The following is a 22,426-nucleotide window of genomic DNA, read 5'->3' as shown; positions in this document are numbered from 1 at the left end:
AATATATATTATTATCGAATTATAAAATTTTCCAAATTTCAAATAACGACAAGATTTTTAATTAACAAAAAATAAAATCCCAAATTTCAAAATATCGAAAACTAAAATTCACCGACTTCAAGACCGACTTTTAAAATAAACGAATTATTAAATTCGCGACAAATGTTTTAATTCCCGAAATTTAGAATTATGCAACATAGTTAATTGATTATTAATTTATAAGTAATTAATAGAATTATAAATAAGGCAAACAATTTAATGAATCATTAATTAATAATTTATTCATTATTTTCGGAAATTTTAAATTTCGTCAAACTTAAATTACAGAAATAGAAATATTTATGAAAATTTAACAATTCATTCATTTTATAATTCGACAATTTTTTGTTGTTTCTAATTTATGATTTAGTTATTCTTTCTTTCGTTATTTTGTATTAGTCCCAGATATTCAAACACTTTTAAATTTAGTGATGAAGAGCTAATTTTTTTTATATTGCCGCTTCACAATATAATTCTACTATATAATAAATATAATTATTATATTTATATATGACAAACAAGGAATATGATAAATCCTTCAATATATTTTTTTTATTACAATGAAAATATTTTATCATTTGTATGTCACTCTTAAAGAAAGACCATTACGAATATTTTTTTGTCTTTGACAAGACGTAAATTAATGGAAAATTATTTTTCGCAGTATTATATTAAATCAATGTTGAAATTAAATTCTGAGAATTGAGAACAAGAAAATACGTAATATTATCTTGTTTTCAAATTTATGGAAATATAATTTTCATAAGATTTTTGAGAAAATGTAGAAACTTTTTTATTATTTCAAGGGTATTAGAAAACATTCTAGAAAAAATTTTAAAAACTTGTTTTATTATATAGGATTTTACTAAATATTATGATTTAGAAGATTGTAAATCTTCTAAATGTTCCCAGCAATTTTAAGAAAATTTGTTCATTCTCTTGAAAACATTCAAAATTATTTTTAGTTCTACTAATTATTTCTTGAATTTACCCGATTTTTGTTCGTTTTTAATTTTCAATCTAACCAAATTGAAACATTTTGCTTTAAAATCTTTTAAACTATTCTTAGAAATTTTAGAAAATCGTTTGTTATGTTTAAAAATCTTTTTTAATTTTCTCTTATACTTCATTGTTCAAAATAAAAAATTATTTAAACTTTCACACGAATATAAGGAGAATTCTTCTTTTTGTTTAATTTTGTCAGATCTTCTAAGCCTTCTAATTTCTAAAAATTATTCAAATTTTTTCTGCATTTTTTATTTATACTGCAAGATTTTAAAAATTGCCCTAAAATCTGTCAGCTGCTTCTTTGACCATTTTTGAAATCTTCTAAAATCTTTTAAAATAATTTGCTCAAATTAATTTTTCGAAATAAAAAACTATTTTAATTTTTTCTAGGAACCAGAAAAAATATATTTCATTTTCGTGAAACTTTACAAAATTTAGAAAAAAAACTTTACAAGTTTTATTTATTTTTGAATCGTTTCAAAATTTTTGAATATCTCTCAAACTTACTCAAATTTTTTCAAAATTGATGTAATATGACAAAAATGCGAAATTTTGCTTGAAAATCTTTCAAACCCTTTTTAAAAATTTAAAAATCTCCCATGAATTTCAAGAACTTTTTTCACGTCGTGACAAAATTCGGGTTACCTAAAAAATTTGTAAAACTTGAAAAATTAAAAATAAATGGTCTCAACGTCTTCCATATTCTTTTAACCCACATTTTAAAATCTTCAAAACGTAAAATTATTCTTTTAAAATAAAACCGAAACCATTTCTCCTTAGATCTCTCATAATTATTAAAAAGCTTCTAACTCTTTTATTCGGGGTCTTCGGGTATTTTCATACCGGAGCGATAATTAATGAAAATGATTCGATAAAAAAAAAAGAAAAAAACTATTAGAAAAATCCACTGTGTCATTTTCACAATAATTATATAAATAAACCGTTTTCTTGATACATTTTAAGGCCATGTGCCTAGTGGGTCACGTGATCAGATTCCTACCTTACCGCCACCTTTCGTATTTCCCAACTTATTTTCACACGAAGCTCCACATCGATTTGAAAATTTGGGATGATAAATAAGAACAACTAAGAAAGGTGGGTCCGGTCCTTAACTTTAATAATTATAAAATAAGCAAAGAGAATTATTTACCATAAAAAACTTTTTTTATAATTATACAAATTTAGGACCAGACCCACCATTCTTAGTGCTTCTTGTTTAGCATCCCAAATTTTCAACCCGATGTGGCGTTTTGTGTGAATATAAGTTGTGCAAATAAGAAATGTGGCGGTAAGATAGGAATCTGATCACGTGACCCACTCATAACATGGCCTTAAAGAATTTTTAACGGCTCTCCATGACATAACACACATGACAGTCAAAACAACTAGAACAAAATTACTACTAGCGCCGCCGCATGGCCGTTTTCAACACAGGGGCCATTTTTAACTCTTTTGGCTTGGAAGTAACGCTCACGAGAATTGTAACAAACATAACCTCGAAATATACACACACGCTGTTAGCAATATCAAAATTTTTTTGAAAAAATAGCACAAAAAAGTGTGCGGGGACGTCCGTTAGCATGTTTGCTATCATTTCCCAAATTTTTAAAACAAAATATTTATTATTCTAGAAAAAAAGCCGGGGGAACCTAAAACTGGTAACATCGACAATTTTCTAAGCATCACATGCCATTGAGGAATCAGCTATTTTCTTGAAAATTCGTCTTTTTTATCTCAACTTTTTTTTCTTGGTTCCAAATTTGGCTTTTTTTATTTTAGAATTAATCTCTTATTTTGGTGAAACAATCTAATTTTTGTGAAAAATTTACTTTTTTGATTAAATAAAACTGTGTTTGATTTGAATAAAAGTCGTCGTTTTTGAAAATGTAACTGCTTTGTAGAAAATTCATCTTTTTTACTTGAAAATTTAACAATTTAATAGACAGTTTTTTTCTTTCTTGTTTCGAAATTTGTCTTTTTCGTTTCAAAATTGATCCTTTTTGGTATTTTTTTTTTTATTTGGTTAAATAAAAGTGTGTTTGATTTGAACAAAAATCGTTTTTGGTTTAAAGTCCAAATATTTGGTTGAAGAGTAACTTTTTTGTTGATACATCATATAGTTTCGATATAAAAATGCAAAATTTTTGTAGAACATTCATATTTTTACTCGATAATTCAACAACAAAATTGAAAACAAACTGATCTTTTTTGGTAAAAAATCTATTTTTTTGTGGAATACAATTTTTTTTACTTTTAATAAAAATTATAATTTGTTTAAAGTTTAAATATTCGGTTAAAATGTAATTTTTTGATTGAAACTTAAATTTGCGATTTGAAAATGTAACTGCTTTGTAGAAAATTAATATTTTCTACTTAAAAACTTAACAGTTTAATGGACAATTTTTTTCTTCCATTTTCCGAAATTCGACTTTTTCGTTTCAAAATTTTATCTTTTTTGGTAAAAGATCTAATTTTTTGGCTGAATAAAACTGTGTTTGAGTTAAATAAAAATCGTTTTTGGTAGAAAGTTCAAATATTTGGTTGAAATGTAACTTTTTTGTTGAAAATTCATATTTTCGATTTCAAAATGCAACTATTTTTCAGTAAATTCAGTTTTTTTTTATTTGAAATTTCAACAATTTAATGGACAGTTTTGTTCTTTCTGTGTTTCATTTCAATCAAAATCTTTGTTTCAGTTGAAAAGTAACTTTTTTGTTGCAAATTTATATTTTCGGTTTGAAAATGCATCTGTTTTACAGAAAATTCGTCTTTTTAGATTAAAAATTCAACTTTTTTGTTTCAAAATTCACGTTTTTGGTAAAAAATCTAATTTTTTTGTTCAAATATTTTAATATTATTTGGTTCAAATTTTGGTTGAAAATTATCTTTTTTGTTTATAATTCTTATTTTCGGTTTGAGAATGTAATTTTTTCAGAAAATTATATTTTTTTTTACTTGAAAATTCTACAATTTAATGGACGCTTTTTTCTATCCTGGTTTAAAATTTGGCTTTTTCGTTTCAAATTTTGTCTTTTTTTTGGATAAACACGACTGTGTTTGATTTGAATAAAAATAGTTTTGGTTGAAATAATATAACCTATTCTTTTTTTTTTAATAAATCATCTATGTTAGCAGAAGTTTTTAACTATTGCGTTAAAATGTAACTTTTTTTATATAAATTCAATTTTTCGATTTGAATGTTCAACTGTTTTTCAGAAAATTCATCTTTTTGACTTGATAATTCAAAAATTTTAGTGGACAATTTTTTCTTTCTTGGTTTGAAATTTGTCTTTTCGTTTCAAAATTAAACTTTTTTGGTAATAAAAAATCTAATTTTTTTTGGGTGAATGCAACTGTGTTTGAATTCAAATAAAAATCTTTTTTGCTTGAAATAATATCAACTATTATAATTTTCGTTAAGAATTCATCTTTTTTAGAAGAAAATTCATGAATTTTGTCAGAAATTCAACTATTTTATTTCGTTCGAAAGTAACAACAAAGTTCAAAACAAATTTATCTTTTTTGGTAAGAAACCTCATTTTTTGGTTAAATACAACTGGGTTTGATTTTAATAAAAACCGTTTTTGTTTGTGAGTTCAAATATTTCGTTTGAACGTAACTTTTTGTTAATAAATGAAATTTCTGATTAAAAAATGTAACTGTTTTGTAGAAAATTCATGTTTTTACTTTTGATCTGAAAAACAAACATTAAAAAAAAATTGATCTTTTTTTGGTTAAATACAACTGTGTTTGATTAGAATAAACATCTTTTTTGTTTGAAAGTTCAAATATTTGGTGGAAATGTAACTTTTTTGTTAAGGAATCAAATTTTTGATTTGAAAATGTAACTGTTTTGTGGAAAATTAATCTTTTTTACTTGAAAATTCAACAATTTTAAAGGAAATTTTTTTTTCCTTGGTTTGAAATTTTGCTTTTTCATTTTAAAATTTATTTTTTTTTTGTAAAAGAAATCTACTTTTTTGGTTGAATATAACCATGCTTAATTTCAAATCACAATATTTTTTAGTTGAAATAATATCAATTATTATATTTTTTGTTGAGAATTAATTTATGTATTCTGGATGAAAATTCATATATTGTATTTTATATGAAATTCTACTATTTTAATTGATTAAAAAGTAACTTTTTGTTAAAAACTCACATTTTCGATTTGAAAATACAACTGTTTTGTAGAACACTTTTTTTGTTGTCTTGCAAATTCAACAATTGAGTGCAAAAAAATTTTCTTATTTGTTTCAAAATTTGACTTTTGCATTTGAAAATTTATCTCTTTTGATAAAAAAAATCCAATTTATTCTGTTTGAAAATTTAACTATTTTGTTGAAAATTCGTTTCGCTGTTTTTGAATTCAACTGTGTTATTTCAATCAAAATCTTGTTTGGTTGAAATAATATCAATTATTAAATTTTTTCTTTGAAAATTGATTGATGTATTTTGGATGAAAATTCATTTATTTTGTACGAAATTGAACTATTTTATTTGGTCCAAAAGTAATTTTGTGTTGAAAATTCACATTTTCGATTTAAAGATACAACTGTTTTGTAGAATTTTTTTTTCTTGTCTTGAAAATGCAACAATTCAGTAGACATTTTATTCTTCCTTTTTTTAAAATTCGACTTTTTCGTTTCAAAATTGATCTCTTTCGGTTAAAAAAACTAATTTAGGTTTACTTTTTCGTTGAATTCAACTGCTTGATTTCAATCAAATTTTTGTTTGATTGCAATAACATCAAACCTTTTTTTTTTTTTTGAAAAGTTACTTTTTTATTGAAAAATCATATTTTCAGTTTGAAAATGCAGGTGTTTTTCATAAAATTAGTTGTGTTTGTTTGTTTGATAATTCAACAATTTAGTGGACATTTTTTTCAACAGAGTAACATGAATTTTTCACTAAAAAGGTCAATTTTAATCAAATAGGTGAATTTATAACTTAAAAAAAATTTCAACTCAAAATGTAATAGTTACATTTTCAGCTGAAAAAAATTAATTTTCAACCCAAAAATAAAATGATTTTCAACGAAATAATTTATTTGTCAAGCAAAATAATTAAATTATAATAAAAGATCTGAATTAAAAAAAAATTAAATTTTCAATAAATTGTTGAATTTGTAACCATGTAGTTACATTTTCGACCTAAAAAACTGAATTGTTAAGCAAATAGTTGAATAGTGAACAAAAACATTAATTATCAATAAAAAAGTGAATTTTCAATTAAATTGTTGACTTTTTATGCCAAAACGAAGAATTTTCTACAAACCAGTATAATTTATAACCCGAAAATATATTTCTTTAATAAAAAAAAGATTAATTCTCAACGAGATCTTTAATTCATAGTTGATATTTCAACCAAGAAAATAATTTTATTATAAAATCAAAAAACAGTTGGATTTAACCCCAAAAAAGAACATTTTTCAACAAAATAATTTAATCGTCAATCAACAAATATGAATTGTCAAACCAAAAAAGACGAATTTTATGAAAAACAGTTGAATTTTTAATCCCAAAAATATTTAATATTATTAATTTAATATTAATTTTCTAGAGATCGCTTAACCTTAAACCCAAAAAGACGTTTTTCCAACGAAATAGTTAAATTTATAAGCCAAGAAGACGAATGCAAATCCTTTGTAACATTTTGAAATCCCTTAAAACTTTTTAAAACTCTTGAAAACTCCTTAGAAATGTTTAAAATACCCTAAAATCTTTAAAATAATTTGAAATGCCTTCAAATTATTAAAATATATTTAAAAATGTGTTGTATGTAGAAATCTATGAAAAATTCCATGGATTCTGTTGAAATGCCCTAAAATATTTCAAATTTCTCGATATCCCTCAAAACTTTTAAAAACTCTTGAAAATTCCTTTACAAAATTTAAAAAGACCCTAAAATCCTAATGAACCTTCGGAATTTTTCAGAATACCCTAAAATATTTAAAATCATTTGGAATCCCTTTAAATTATTGAAATCTATTAAAAATATTTTGGAATCTTTTTTTAAAATACCTTAAATATTAAAAATTCTTTAAAAATACTTTTTAAGTTAAAGCTCTTGAAAATTCCTTAGAAAATAAAAAAATTCCACCAAATCTTGAAAATTCTTTAGAATCCCTTAAAATTATTGAAATCTATTAAAAATATCTTGGCTTCTGTTAAAATACCCTAAAATATTTTTCAAGTCTTTTGATGTCTCTTGAAACTTTCTAAAGTTCTTAAAACTCTTTGGAATTTTTACAAATATCCTCAAACCTTTAAATTCCTTCTAAATCGCTTCAAATTATTGAAATAAATTAAAAATGCTTGGAAATATTTTTAAAAATATCCTGAAATATCCCAAACATTTTGAAAATCCTTGATACTTTTTAAAGCTCTAGAAAAATCACTAAAAAATGTCCTAAACAAAATCTTGAAAATCTTTTGAATTCTGTTAAAATACCTAAGAATATCTCCAGTTTTTCGATTTCTCGGAAATTCTTTAGGGATTTTTAAACTAATTAATCATTCTTTAAAATATTTAAATCAATTAAAAATTCCTTGGAATCTTTAAAACAGTCTAAAATATTTTTAAGCGTTTTAAATCCCTTCAAATTATTGGAAACAATTAAAAATGCTTTGGAATCTTTTAAAATCCCCTGAAATATTGCAAATTTTTTGAAAATATTTGAAAAATTTTTTAAACTCTTGAAAAATCCTTAGAAATGCAATAAATATCCTAAAATATTTAAAATACTTTGGATTCTGTTTAAATATATTAAGATATTTTAAGTTATTTCAAATTCCTTGAAATTCTTTAAATAATGATTATTTTTTGAAATTATTGGAATCAAATAAAAATTTCTTGGAATATTTTTAAAATCTTCTGAAATATTTCATATCTTTTGAAAATCTTTAAAAGTTTTTAAGAGATCTTGAAAATTCCTTAGATTTTTAAGAAATATCCTTATAATTTTTGTAAATCCTTTGGATTCTGTTGAAATTCCTTAAATATTTCAAGCCCTTTCAAATTCCCTGGAATTCTTGAAAGATTCTTTAAATTATTGAAATAGATTAAAAAATTGCTTGGAATCTTTTAAAAACTCCCTGGTAATTTGCAAATCCTTCAAAGCCCCTTCAAATTATTGAAATAAATTTAAAATGCCTTGAAATCTTACAAAAATCCCCTAAAATATTGAAAATCTTTTGATAATCCTGGCAAATCTTTTAAAACTCTTGAAAATTCCTTAAAAATTAAAAAAATAACCTAAAAAAATTTCGTAAATCCTTTGGGTTCTGTTAAAATACCCTAAAACGTCTAAAGTCCTTTCAAAATTAATCAAATTCTTCGGAGATTCTTCAAATAATTAATAATTCTTTAAATTATTGAAATAATTAGAAAATTGCTTAGAATATTTTTCAAATCCTTTGAAATATTTCAAATTTTTCAAAATAAATCCTTGAATGTTTTTAAAAGCGCTTGAAAATTCCTTATAAATTTAAGAAATATAATAACAAAAATTTGCCAATCCTTTGGATTCTGCTAAAAGACCTTAAAATATTTCAAGTCCTTTCAAATTCCTTGAAATATTAAAAAAAATTCTTTAAATTATTGAAAAAAAAAATTCTTTCAAATCTCTTTAAAATCCCCTGAAATATTTCAAGTCCTTTAAATTCCTTAAAATTCTTCAACGATTCTTTAAATAATTAATAATTCTTGAAATGATTCGAATCAATTCTTTTAAAAATTAATAATTATTTAAATGACTAAATTAGATAAAAAGTTTCTTGGAATCTTTTTAAAATTCCCAGAAATATTGCAAATCCTTTGAAAATCCTTGAAACTTTTTAATGCTCTTGAAAATTCCTTAAATATTTAAGAAATATCCTTAAAAAATGTGTAAATCCTTTGGATTTTGCTAAAATACCTTAAAATATTTCAAGTCCTTTTAAATTCCTTGAAATTCTTTCAAAATTTTTTAAATGATTAATAATTAATTAAATTATTGAAATAAATTAAAAACTGCTTAAAATCTTTTAAACTACTCAAAAATATTGACAATCCTTTGAAATCCCTTCAAATGATTAAAATTAATTGAAAATGCCTTGCAATCTTTTTAAAAAATCCCCTGAAATATTGCAAATCTTTTGAGAATCCTTGAAACTTTTTAAAAGCTCTTGAAAATTTCTTAGAAATTTATAAAATATCCTTAAAAAATTTGTAAATCTTTTGGATTATGCAAAAATACCTTCAAATATTTAATGCCCTTTCAAATCCCTTAAAACTCTTGAGAGATTCATTAAATAATTAATCATTTTTTAAATTATTGAAATAATAAAAAAATCCTTGGAATCTTTTAAAATACCTTAAAACATTTCAGATCCTTTGAAATCCCCTTAAACTATTTAAATTAATTACAAATTCCCTGAAATATTTTTAAAATCCCCTAAAATATTTCAAATGTTTTAAAAATCCTTGAATTTTTTTATAGCTTTTGAAAATTCCTTAGAAATTTAATAAATATCCTAAAATCTTTTAAATTCTTCGGATTCTGCTAAAATGTCTTAAAATGTTTCAAGTCCTTTAAATTCCTTTCAATTCTTCAGCGATGCTTTAAATAATTAATAATTCTTCAAATTATTCGAATCAATTAATAATTTCTTGGACTCTTTTAAAAATCCCCTGAAATATTTTTTATCTTTTGAGAATCCTTAAAACTTTTTGAAGTTCTTGAAAATTCTTTAGAAATTTCAGAAATATCTTTAAAAAATTTGTAAATCCTTTGGATTCTGCTAATACAACTTAAAATATTTCAAGTCCTTTCAAATTTCTTTAAATTCCTTAAAATTCGTCAAAGATTCTTCACATAATTAATAATTCTTGAAAATATTTAAATCAATTAAAAATTCCTTAGAATATTTTTAGAATCCCTTGAAATATTTATAAATCTTTTGAGAATCCTTCAAACTTTTAAAGCTCTTGAAAATTCCTTACAAAATTAAAAAATATCCTAAAAAATTGTATAAATCCTTTGGATTCTGTTAAAATATCCTAAAATATTTCAAGTCCTTTCAAACACCTTGAAAGATTCTTCAAAATAATTAATAATTCCTTAAATTACTAAATTAGATAAGAAATTGCTTGGAATATTTTTTAAATCCCATGAAACATTGCAAATCCTTTGAAAATCCTTGAAACTTTTTAATGCTCTTGAAAATTTCTCAGAAATTTAATAAATATCCTTAACAATTTTGTAAATCTTTTGGATTTTGCTAAAATACCTTTAAAAATTTCGAGTCTTTTCAAATTCCTTGAAATTCTTTCAATGATTAAATTAAAAATTAAAAATCAAAATTAAAAAACTGCATAGAGATTTTTTTAAATCCCCTAAATAATTGCAAATCTTTCGAAAATCCTTGAAAATTTTTAATGATCTTAAAAATGCCTTGGAAATATAATTTAAGAAATATTCTGAAATCAGTAAAATCATTTGGATTCTGTCACAATACCTTAAAACATTAAAAATCCTTTTAGATTCCTTGAAATTCTTTAAAGATTCTTTAAATAATTATTAATTCTTTAAATTATTTAAATAATTAATAATTCCTTCAGTTATTTAAATAATTTAAAATTACTTAGAATCTTTATAAAATCCCCTGAAATATTGCAAATCTTTTGAAACTCCTTCAAACTATTTAAAAGCTCTTACAAATTCCTTAGAAATTTAAGGAATATCCTAAAAAAATGTAAATCCTTTGAATTCTGATAAATACCTTTAAATATTTCAAGTTCTTTCAATTTCCTTAAAATTCTTGATAGATTCTTTCAATAATTAATAATGCTTTAAATTATTGAATAGGTTAAAAAATCGCTTGGATTATTTTTTAAATCCCCTGAAATATTGCAAATTCTTTGAAAATCCTTGAAACTTTTTAACGCTCTCGAAAATTCCTTAAAAATTTAAGAAATATCCTTAAAAAATTTTTAAATCCTTTGGATTTTGCTAAAATACGTTCAAATATTTCAAGTCCTTTTAAATTCCTTGAAATTCTTTCAAGATTTTTTAAATCATTAATAATTAATTAAATTATTGAAATAAATTAAAAATTGCTTAAAATCTTTTAAAATACTCAAAAATATTTTTAATCCTTTGAAATACCTTTGAATTATTGAAATAAATTAAACATGGTTTGGAATCTTTTTAAAATCCCCTGAAATATTGCAAATCTTTTGAAAATCCTTGAAACTTTTTAATGACCTTAAAAATTTCTTAGAGATTTAAGAAATATCCTAATAAAATGAAATCCTTTGAATTCTGCTAAAATATCTGAAAATATTTCAAGTCCTTTCAAATTCCCTGAAATTCTTGATTCTTTCAATAATTAATAATGCTTTAAATTACTGAGTAGGTTAAAAATCGCTTGAATTATTTTTTAAATCCCCTGAAATATTGCAGATTCTTAGAAAATCCTTGAAACTTTTTAACGCTCTCGAAAATTCCTTAAAAATTTAAGAAATATCCTTTAAAAATTTTTAAATCCTTTGGATTTTGCTAAAATACGTTCAAATATTTCAAGTCCTTTTACATTCCTTGAAATTCTTTCAAGATTTTTTAAATCATTAATAATTAATTAAATTATTGAAATAAATTAAAAATTGCTTAAAATCTTTTAAAATACTCAAAAATATTTTTAATCCTTTGAAATACCTTTGAATTATTGAAATAAATTAAACATGGTTTGGAATCTTTTTAAAATCCCCTGAAATATTGCAAATCTTTTGAAAATCCTTGAAACTTTTTAATGGCCTTAAAAATTTCTTAGAAATTGAAGAAATATCCTAAAAAAATGAAATCCTTTGAATTCTGCTAAAATATCTGAAAATATTTCAAGTCCTTTCAAATTCCTTGAAATTCTTGATAGATTCTTTCAATAATTAATAATGCTTTAAATTATTGAATAGGTTCAAAAATCGCTTGAATTATTTTTTAAATCCCCTGAAATATTGCAAATTCTTTGAAAATCCTTGAAACTTTTTAATGCTCTTAAAAATTCCTTAGAAATTTAATTTAAGAAATATCTTGAAACCATTAAAATCCTTTGGATTCTGCTAAAATACCTTAAAAGATTTAAAATCCTTTAAAAATCCTTGAAATTCTTTAAATATTCTATAAATAATTAATAATTCTTTAAATTTTTCAAATAAATTGAAAATTGCTTGGAATCTATTTAAAATCCCATGAAATATTACAAATCCTTTGCCAATCCTTGAAACTTTTTAATGCCTTGAAAATTTCTTAAAAATTTACGAAATATCTTTAAAAAATTTGTATATCCTTTGGATTTTGCTAAAAATAACTTAAAATATTTCAAGTCCTTTCAAATTCCTTGTAATTCTTTAAAGATTATTTAAATAATAAGTAATACCTGAAATTATTGAAATAAATTAAGCATTGCTTGGAATATTTTAAAATACTCAAAAATATATTTAATACTTTTAAATGCCTTTAAATTATTGAAATAAATTCAATGCCTTGTAATCTTCTTAAAAAATCCCCTAAAAATTGCAAATCCTTTGAAAATCCTTGACACTTTTTAATCATCTTAAAAATTCCTTAGAAAATTCATTTAAGAAATATCCTGAAATCATTAAAATCTTTTGGACTCTGCTACAATTCCTTAAAACACTTTAAATACTTTTAAATTCCTTGAAATTCTTTCAATATTTTTTTCATGATTAATAATTCTTTAAATTATTGAAATAAATTGAAAATTGATTGGAATCCTTCTAAAATCTCCTGAAATATTGCAAATCTTTTCAAAAACCTTGAAACTGTTTAAAAGCTCTTAAAAATTCCTTTGAAATTTAAGAAAAATCTTTAACAAATATGTAAATCCTTGGAATTCTAATGAAATGCCTTAAAATATTTTAAGTCCTTTCAAATTACTTTTTGACAATTCCTTAGAATTGTAATGAATATCTTTAAAAACATTTAATCCTTTAGATTCTGTTAAAATACCTTAAAATATTTCAAGTAATTTAAATTCCTTAAAATTCTTAATATTTTTCGAAATTATTGGAATCAATTAAAAATTCCTTAGAATCATTTTAGAATACCCAGAAATATTTCAACTCTTTTAAGAATCCTTAGAACTTTAAAAGCTCTTGAAAATTTAAAAATATTCTAAAAAATTGAATAAATCCTTTGGATTCTGTTAAAATACCCTAAAATATTTCAAGTCTTTTCAAATACCTCAAAAGATTCTTTAAATAATTAATAATTCTTTAAATTGCTGAATTAGATAAAAAATTCTTGGAATATTTTTTAAATCCCCTGAAATATTGCAAATCTTTTGAAAATTCTTGAAACTTTTTAATTATTTAAAAAATTCCTTAGAAATTTGATTTAAGAAATATCCTAAAATCATTAAAATCCTTTGGATTCTGCTAAAATACAATAAAATATTAAAAATCCATTTAAATTCATTGAAATTCCTTAATGATTCTGTAAATTTTTGAATTAAATAAAAAATTGCTTGGAATCTTTTTAAAATCCTCTAAAATATTGCAAATCTTTTAAAAATATTCGAAACACTTTAATGCGCTTAAAAATTTCTTAGAAATTTAAGAAATATCCGTAAAAAATTGGTAAATACTTTAGCTTTTGCTAAAATACCTTAAAATATTACAAGTCCTTTCAAATTCCTTGACAGATTCTTTCAATGATTATAAATTCTTTAATTTATTGAAATAATAAAAAAGTTGCCTAGAAATTTTTTAAATCCCCTGAAATATTTCAAATCTTTTGAAAATCATTGAAACTTTTTAATGACCTTAAAAATTCCTTACAGATTTAAGAAACATCCTTAAAAAATATGTAAATCCTTGAAATTTTTTAAAAGCTCTTGAAAATTCCTTAGAAATTTAAGAAGAATCCTTTAGAAAATTTATAAATCCTTTGGATTCTGCTAAAATACCTTAAAATATTTCAAGTCATTTAAATTCCTTAAAATTCTTAATATTTTTCGAAATTATTGGAATCAGTTAAAAATTCTTTGGAATCCTTTTAGAATCCCCTGAAATATTGCAAAATAAATGAAAAATTGCTTGGAATCTTTTAAAATTCTCAACAATATTTTTAATCCTTTGAAATGCCTTTAAATTATTGAAATAAATTGAAAATTTCTTGGAATCTTTTTTAAAAATCCCCTGAAATATTTTAGATTTTTTGAGAATCCTTAAAACTTTTTTAAAGCTTTTGAAAATTCCTCAGAAAATTAAAAAATACCCGAAAAATTTTTTTGAATTCCTTTGACTGTTAAAATACTCTCAAATATCTCAAGTCCTTTCAAATTCTTGGAAATTCATTCAAGATTCTTTAAATAATTATTCTTTTTTGAAATTATTGATATAAATAAAAAATGCCTTGGAATCCTTTAAAACACCCTAAAATATTTTTAATCCTTTGAAATCCCTTTAAATTATTAAAATTAATTTAAAAATCCTTGAAATATTTTGTAAATCCCCTGAAATATTTCAAATCTTTCGAAATTCCAAGAAAAAATCCTGACCTGCGACCACCTTAAAAAATCGGAATTTGGATAAACACAATTTTTCTGTTCTTTTTCTCAAAAGATTCCTCTTCAATTACTTACATCTACATTTTACCGAAATAAATAATGAAAACTCTATTTATTTTCAGCGATTCAAGAAAACGTCCTACAAAAAGATCATAAATCATAACCTCAGATTATGTAAATTTTTTCATCATTTTTCGAATACAATACAATGGAAATAAAGATAAATAAATGAACCTACCTCAATTTATTTAGATTCTGCTTTAACAAATCAGCCCAATTTCCACCTTATTGCTAACTTTTATCAACAAATCACTAAAAAAATACTGTTTTAGAAAATGAAAAATACTCAAATTTGATAGATTTTTTCGACATGTTCAAACACGCGCAAATCGAAAAAGAGACAGATTGCGCCATCGGTCGGAACTTACTGAAAATAAGTCACCAAATTTCGAACAGCGCCATCTCCTGGCACGCGGTTGACGGAAACGGAACCGAGGTGTGAAACTGTGTGAAACGTTTTCGCTTGATTACTAGCCGGTTAGGTTTTTAAACGATATTTTTATATCTCGACCATCCAAATAATTTTTTTCACTAAAGGATCGTCAATAAAAAGCCGCAAAAATGGTAAGACTTTAATTTTCCTTTTTATAACTTTGTAAACATTGCTTATTTTCTAGCGTCTTTGACATAACCTCTAAACTATCGAACCTTTCTCTTTATAACGATTTCTAGTTACAGTTATACTAAGTTAGCTTTATTTTTCAATAATTATAATTAAAATAATGTAATTAATTCTTTGCTTTTACATTGGGAATAATAATGAGATAAGAAAAAGTCGATTTGTGAGGTTATGTGGGTAACATAAGTTTTGGAGCAAACTTTGCTTTGAAATATTGTCCCAAGCAGGATACCTATTTGATCATTAAATTTTCCTGACAAATTTTTGTTTAAATCATATTTTTTTAGTTTTTAAAATGATAAGTTCAAAAAGTCTACTACTTAGCTGAACGTGAAATGACTGTTAAAAATGCATTTTTTAGTTTGATGATTCATTACTTTAGTTGAAAACCACAGTTTTTTGTTCGAAATTGAACTATTTTGTTAATATTTTTAATGAAAATTAATTTTTTAATATGAAAACTGCACGATTTCATGTTTGTTTGAACATCAATCTCCTTCATTTAAAATTCAACTAATTTGTTTGAACATTTCTGTATTTTTTTAAAACTATTTTGTGGTAGAACATTAATCTTCTTGGTGATAATTCACCCTTTTGGTTGAAAATTCAATTAAAATATAAAATATTTGGTTAAAAAATTCATGATTAATGTCTTGCTTAGTTCAAAATTCATCTATTTCGTCGAAATTTTATTTTATGAAACACTTACTACTCTAACTGGAAATTAAAATATTATATTTGTTGCTAAAAATTTATTATTTTTAGTTTAAAATTCATTATTTTCGGTAGAAAATTCAGCTGTTTATTTGAAAATTAACTTTTTTTTCTTGAAAATTCCATTAAAATATAAAATATTTGTTTGAAAATTCATAGATTTTGTTAAAAATTATTGTTTTTTCTTTGGTCGAAAATTAGTCGTATTCTTGATTTCAAAATTTGTCTATTTCGTCGAAATTTTATTTTATGAAACACTTATTACTCTCACTGAGAATTAAATTTCTATTGTTGCTCAAAATGTATAATTTTTAGTTGAAAAATCATCTGTTTTGTTGAAAATTCATCATTTTTGGTAAAAACTTCAGCTTTTACTTCAATCTTTCGGTCGAAAATTCCATTAAAATAAAAAATATTTGCTTGAAAATTCATTTATTCTGCTAAAAATTATTATTATTTTTTTTTTGTAGAAAATTAATGGTTTTTGTTTAGTTGAAATTGATCTGTTTCGTCGAAAATTTATTTTATTTTATGAAACTGTTATTACTGTGAGAATTAAATTTCTAATGTTTGCTAAAAATGTATAATTTTTATTTGAAAAATCATCTGTTTTGTTGAAAATTCATCATTTTTCGTAAAAAATCAGCTTTTTACTGGAAAATTAACTTTTATCTGAAATTCAACATTTGGTAGAAAAGTCGTCTTTTAGGGTTGAAAATTCCATTAAAATATATAATATTTGGTTAGAAATTCATGTATTTTGTTAAAAATGCCTTTGAATTTTTTTAAAAAATCCCCTGAAATATTGCTAATCTTGTAAAACCTCTGAAACTTTTTAAAGGCTCTTGAAAATTCAATTAAAAAAAATGAATTTTCTGTCCAAAAAGACAAATATTCAACATAGCAATTGAAAACCAGTAACATGTCACTGAACAATTAACTTTTTTGTCGACAATTCAACCTTTTTTGTAAAAAATTCGTTTTTCGGTCGAAAATTCCATTGCAATATAAAATATTTAGTTCAAAATTATTGTATTTTGTTATAATCTTTTTTTAGTAGAAAATTACTCGTTTTGTATAGTTTAAATTAATCTATTCCGTCGAAAATTTATTTTATTTTATGAAACATGTATTACTCTACTTGAAAATTAAACCATTCTATTGTTTGCTAAAAATGTATAATTTTGAGTTGAAAAATCATGTTTTGTTGTAAATTCATTGGTTTACTTGAAAATTATTTTTTTTTGTGTCTAAAATTCAACTGTTTTGTAGAAAATTCGTCTTTTGCTTGAAAATTCCAGTAAAATATAAAATATTTATTTGAAAATTATTGTATTTGGTTAAAAAATATTATTATTGTTTTTTTTGCCGAAAATTAATATTTTTCTTTAGCTCGAAATATAACTATTTTGTTGACAAATTATTTTATTTTACTAAAAACGTATTAATATAAATTTTAATTGAAAAGTCATCTATTTTGTTGAAAATTCATCATTTTTGGTAAAAAATGCAGTTTTCTTTTTTGTTGAAAATTTGAAAAATTTCGTAGAAAAGTCTTTTTTGGTTGAAAATTCCATTAAAATATAAAATAATTGGTTGGAAATTCATGTATTTTGTTAAAAATAATTTTTTTTATTATTAAAATAAACTTAAAATGCCTTGGAATCTTTTTAAAAGATCCCCTGGAATATTGCAAATCTTTTGAAAATCCTTGAAACCTTTTAAAAGCTATTGAAAGTTCAATTTAAATAATAAATTTTCTGTCCAAAAAAAAAACAAATATTGAACAAAGCAAATGAATTTTCGACGAAAAAAGATTAATTAAAAAAATATTTGATTTGAAAATTAATTTTTTTGTCTAAAATTCAACTGTGTTATAGAAAATGCGTTTTTTTGGGTTGAAAATTCCATTAAAATATAAAATATTTAGTTAAAAATTATTGCACTTGTTAAAAAGTATTTTATTTTTGTAAGAAAATTAATCGTTTTGTTTAGTTCAAAATTCCTTTAAAACATAAAATATTTAGTTAAAAATTATTGTATTGGTTAAAAAGTATTTTTTTTTTTGTAAGAAAATAAATCGTTTTATTTAGCTCAAAATATAACTATTTTGTTGAATAATTATTTTACTAAAAACGTATTAATAAAAATTTTAGTTAAAGTAATCTATTTTGTTGAAAATTAATCATTTTTGGTAGAAAATATATAATCTTTATTTAAAAACGAACGTTTTTGTCGAAAATTAAACTGTTTTGTAGAAAAATCGTCTTTGATTGAAAACTCCAGTATAATATAAAATATTTGGTTGAAAATTAATGTATTTTGATAACAAAAATTCTTTTTTTGGTGGAAAATTAATCGTTTTGTTTAGCTCAAAATATAACTTTTTTGTTGAAGAATTATTTTATTTTACTAAAAACGTATTAATATAAATTTTAGTTGAAAACTCATCTATTTTGTTGAAAAATCCTTATTTTTGTTAAAAAAAATCATCTGTTTACTTGAAAAATAGGTTTTGTCTAAAATTTCACTTTTTTGTAGAAAATTCCTCTTTTTGGGTTGAAAATTCTATTAAAATATAAAATATTTGGTTGGAAATTCATGTATTTTGTTAAATATTATTCTTTTTTTGGTAGAAAATGAATCGTTTTGTTTATTTCGAATTGATCTATTCCGTCGAAAATCTATTTTAGTTTATACAACACTTTTTACTCTGAGAATTAAACTTCTGTTTTCTAAAAATGTATATTTTTTAGATGAAAAGTTATATATATATATTTTTTTAAATCATCATTTTTGCTAGAAAATTCATTCGTTTATTTGAAAATTATTTTTTTTGGTATAAAATTCAACTGTTTTGTAGAAAAATCGTCTTTTTGGGTTGAAAATTCAACTATCTAGATAATAATTCGTCCATTTTGTAAAAAATTAATTTGATTGTTTGTTGAAAATTCAACTATTTTGTTTATAATTCGTCTCTTTTAAATGAAATATTTACTTTTTGACTGTCACTACAACTGTTTCTTTGAAAAATAATTTTTTCTATATGAAAATTGAACTATTTTGTAGAAAATTCATCAATTTTGGTAGGAAAATGAAATATTTTGTAAAAAATATGTCTCTTCTGTTTCAAAGTTCAACTATGTGGGTGTAAATACAACTTTTTGTCAAAACCTAATTTTTAGTAGTTGAAATTGAACTATTTCGTTGGAAATTCAACTTTTTTTCCGAAAATTCGACGTTTTGGTTGAAAATTCAACAATTTTATAGATAAATCGTCTTCTTCTGTTAAAAATTCATCAGTTTTGTTATAAAATTTATTTATTTGTTTGAAAAGAAAACTTTCCTGGCGAAAATTCGTTTTTGTGCTTGTCGAAAATTCAACTATTTTTTTAGTAATTCGTCTCCTTTGCTTAAAAGTACAACTATTTATTTGTAAATGCAGCTGTTCATTTGAAAAATAATTTTTTTAGTTGAAAAATAAGCTGTTTTGTTTGAATATAAAGTATTTTGTCGAAAATTGATCATTTTTCATAAAAAATTAACTTATTTGGCTGAAAATTAAATTTTTATCGAAAATTTATCTGTATAGTAGAATTTTTTGGGGGGTTGAAAGTTCTGACTTTTTTATTAATAATTCATCTGTTTTGGTTAAACTTTTTTTTGGAAAGTTTAACCTTTTTTTTTGAAAATTCTACTTTTTGGTTGAAAATTCAACTATTTTATAGATAATTCGTCTTCTTGAGTTAAAAATTCATTATTTTTCTGAGAATATTTATTTATTTTTTTGTTGAAAAAGCACTTTTTTGTCGAAAATTCCACTCTTTTGCAGAAAATTTGTTTTTTTGTTGTTGAAAATTCAACTCTTTTGTTAGAAAGTACAAATATTGGTTTGTAAATGCAAGTGTTATTTGAAAAATAATTTTTAGTAATTGAAAATTGTTCTATTTTATCTGAAAATTGAAATATTTTGGTTGAAATTGAACTATTTTGTCGAAAATTCCTAATTTTGGAATAAAAATTCAACCATCTTTTTTATAATTCGTATTTTTTGCTTGAAAGATTTACCTTTTGGTTCTAAATGCAACTTTTAATTTGAAAAATATTTTTTGTAGTTGAAAATGAAACTATTTTGGTTTAAATTGAACTTTTTGGTTAATAATTCGTCTCTGTTGTTTCAAAAGTCAACTATTTGTTTGTAAATGCAATTCTTAGCTTGCAAAATAATTTTGAAAGTTGAAATTTAAACTATTTTGGTTGCAATTGTACTGTTTTTGTTGAAATTAATCTATTTTGTTGACAAATCGACTTTTTTCTCGAAAATCAAATTATTTTATAAATAATTAATCTTTTTGTGTTGTAAATTCATCTTTTTTTTTTTTAAATCAACTATTTTGTAGATAATTCGTATATTGTGTTGAAAATTCGTCATTATTATGACGGCATTTATTTATTTGTTTGAAAATGAACTTTTTTGTCGAAACTTTCAGTGTTTTTTTAGAAATTTTGTCTTTTTGGGTTGAAAATTCAACTATTTTTATTATATTTCGTCTCTTTTGCTTCAAAGTTCAACTATTTGAATGTGAATGCAATTGTTCGTTTAAAAAATAATTTTTATTCGTTGAAATTTGAATTATTTTTGATTGAAAATCAAACTATTTTCTTAGAATTTGACTATTTTGTTTAAAAGGTTTACTATTGAGTTTTTAATTCAATTGCTCATTGGAAAAATAATTTTTTTTTTTTAGTTGAAAATCGAACTATTTCGGTTGAAATTGAATTATTTTATTTAAAATTGAAATGATTTCTCGCAAATTCATTTTTTTGGTTAAAACTTAAACTATTTTATATACAATTCGTTTTTTTTTGTGTTGAAAGTTCTTAATTTTTGTTAGAAAATTTATTTATTGGGAAAAAAATGAACTCTTTTGTCTTAAATTCGTTTTTTTTTTGTTGCAAATTCAACTGTTTTGTTAATAATTCGTATCTTTTGCTTGCAAATACAATTATTTATTTGTAAATGCAACTGTTTATTTGAAAAAATAATTTGTTGTTATTGAAAATTTAGCTATGTGGTTGAAATGAAACTATTTTACTGAAAATTCATCATTTTTTATAGAAAATTTACTTGTTTGGTTGAACATTAACTTTTGATTTTGTCGAAAATTCAATTATTTTATAGAAAATTCGTTTTTTTGGGAGTAGGCAGGTTGAAAATTCAACTATTTTGTTAACGATTTCTATCTTTTGCATGAAAGATTTACTACTTGGCTGTAAATGCAACTGTTTATTTGAAAAACAATTTTATCGTGGTTTAAAATTAAACTATTTTATTATTTTTTGTAGAAAATTCTTCTATTTTATCTGAAAATTGAAATATTTTTGTTGAAATTGAACTATTTTTTCGAAAATTCGTCCATCTGGTTTAAAAATTATGACGAATATCTTATGTTTGCAGATTTTGCTAATAAAAAATAATGGGAGTAGGAATTTTTTGAATAAATTTTTTGCTTAATAACTATTTTTTTTAATGTGCAAAAACATATTTTTCGAATTGAGTCATATGCACACATTTAAAAAAAATTGAATATGTCGATTTTGAAATTTATTCAGCTTGAGCCAAAGAAACATTTCATCAATTTGCTTTTTCGTAAAAAAAAACTGTTGTCGTGATTTAGGGTTTTTGGGATTTCATTTTTTCGCGAATTTGGAACGTTATACACACCGTGAAAAAGAATCAATCCAAAAACATTTGCTCGTTGGATTCTTGTTTTTTTTAAAGGAGTTTACATGAATTTGATTATTGGCGGTTAATAGGATTTTTAATTTGGATTTTAATCTAATATAAATTTCTTAAATTTGAAATAAAAAATAAAAGTCTTTGATGTTGAAAATTTTGGATAAAAACCATTTTTATTTAATAAATAAATATCTTTAAACAAATTTATCTGTACTTTAAGTAATAAAAAGTAAAGAAAAACGATTTGATAAAACGATTTTAAATCAGTTCAAAATTTAAGAATTTTCAGATTTTAACATTAAAACTTTAACGGTTTCAATTTGAAAGTCTTAGTCATTAAACAAATGTGAAACTGTGACTGAAAGTTTATAAACTATTTTCAACTGAAAAATAACTTCGTAAATATATATTCTTAATTAAAGGATTTTATTAAATTTAAAATATTGTTTTAATCTAAAATATTCAATTTTTAACCCGTTTAATTTGAAAATTTTTAATAAAAAAAAGATTAATTATTGAATATTTAGCAATATTTGAATTTTTATTTAAGACAAGTAAGTTGAAACCAAATATTTAAAAGTAATGAATCTTTAACGGAACTGTTTAACATGGAAAGCCTGACATTTTTTGAGATCGGTAAATGACCGTGAATTTATCTTTTCACCAAGAATTTTA

At 22.4% G+C, this 22,426-nt stretch overlaps 1 protein-coding gene and 1 long non-coding RNA gene across 2 annotated transcripts in view; one reads left to right on the top strand and one right to left on the bottom strand.

Annotated features, from left to right (window-relative positions):
• Positions 1-14,972, bottom strand: part of LOC117179543 — a 90,666-nt gene extending 75,694 nt beyond the window's left edge. The window contains exon 1 of the long non-coding RNA XR_004467933.1: positions 14,857-14,972. This is a non-coding gene — a long non-coding RNA (uncharacterized LOC117179543). The remainder of the gene's footprint in view (positions 1-14,856) is intronic.
• A 119-nt stretch (positions 14,973-15,091) lies between these two features.
• Positions 15,092-22,426, top strand: part of LOC117180377 (small nuclear ribonucleoprotein-associated protein B) — a 16,576-nt gene continuing 9,241 nt past the window's right edge. The window contains exon 1 of the mRNA XM_033372853.1: positions 15,092-15,242. Within this exon, the coding sequence (XP_033228744.1) occupies positions 15,240-15,242 (3 nt within the window). The 5' untranslated portion in view covers positions 15,092-15,239. The remainder of the gene's footprint in view (positions 15,243-22,426) is intronic.

This window comes from Belonocnema kinseyi, chromosome 9, assembly GCF_010883055.1.
Source record: "Belonocnema kinseyi isolate 2016_QV_RU_SX_M_011 chromosome 9, B_treatae_v1, whole genome shotgun sequence".
NCBI classification, from domain to species: domain Eukaryota; kingdom Metazoa; phylum Arthropoda; class Insecta; order Hymenoptera; family Cynipidae; genus Belonocnema; species Belonocnema kinseyi.
The sequence above is the reverse complement of the archived record's forward strand: the minus strand, read 5'-3'. Positions and strand labels throughout refer to the sequence as shown.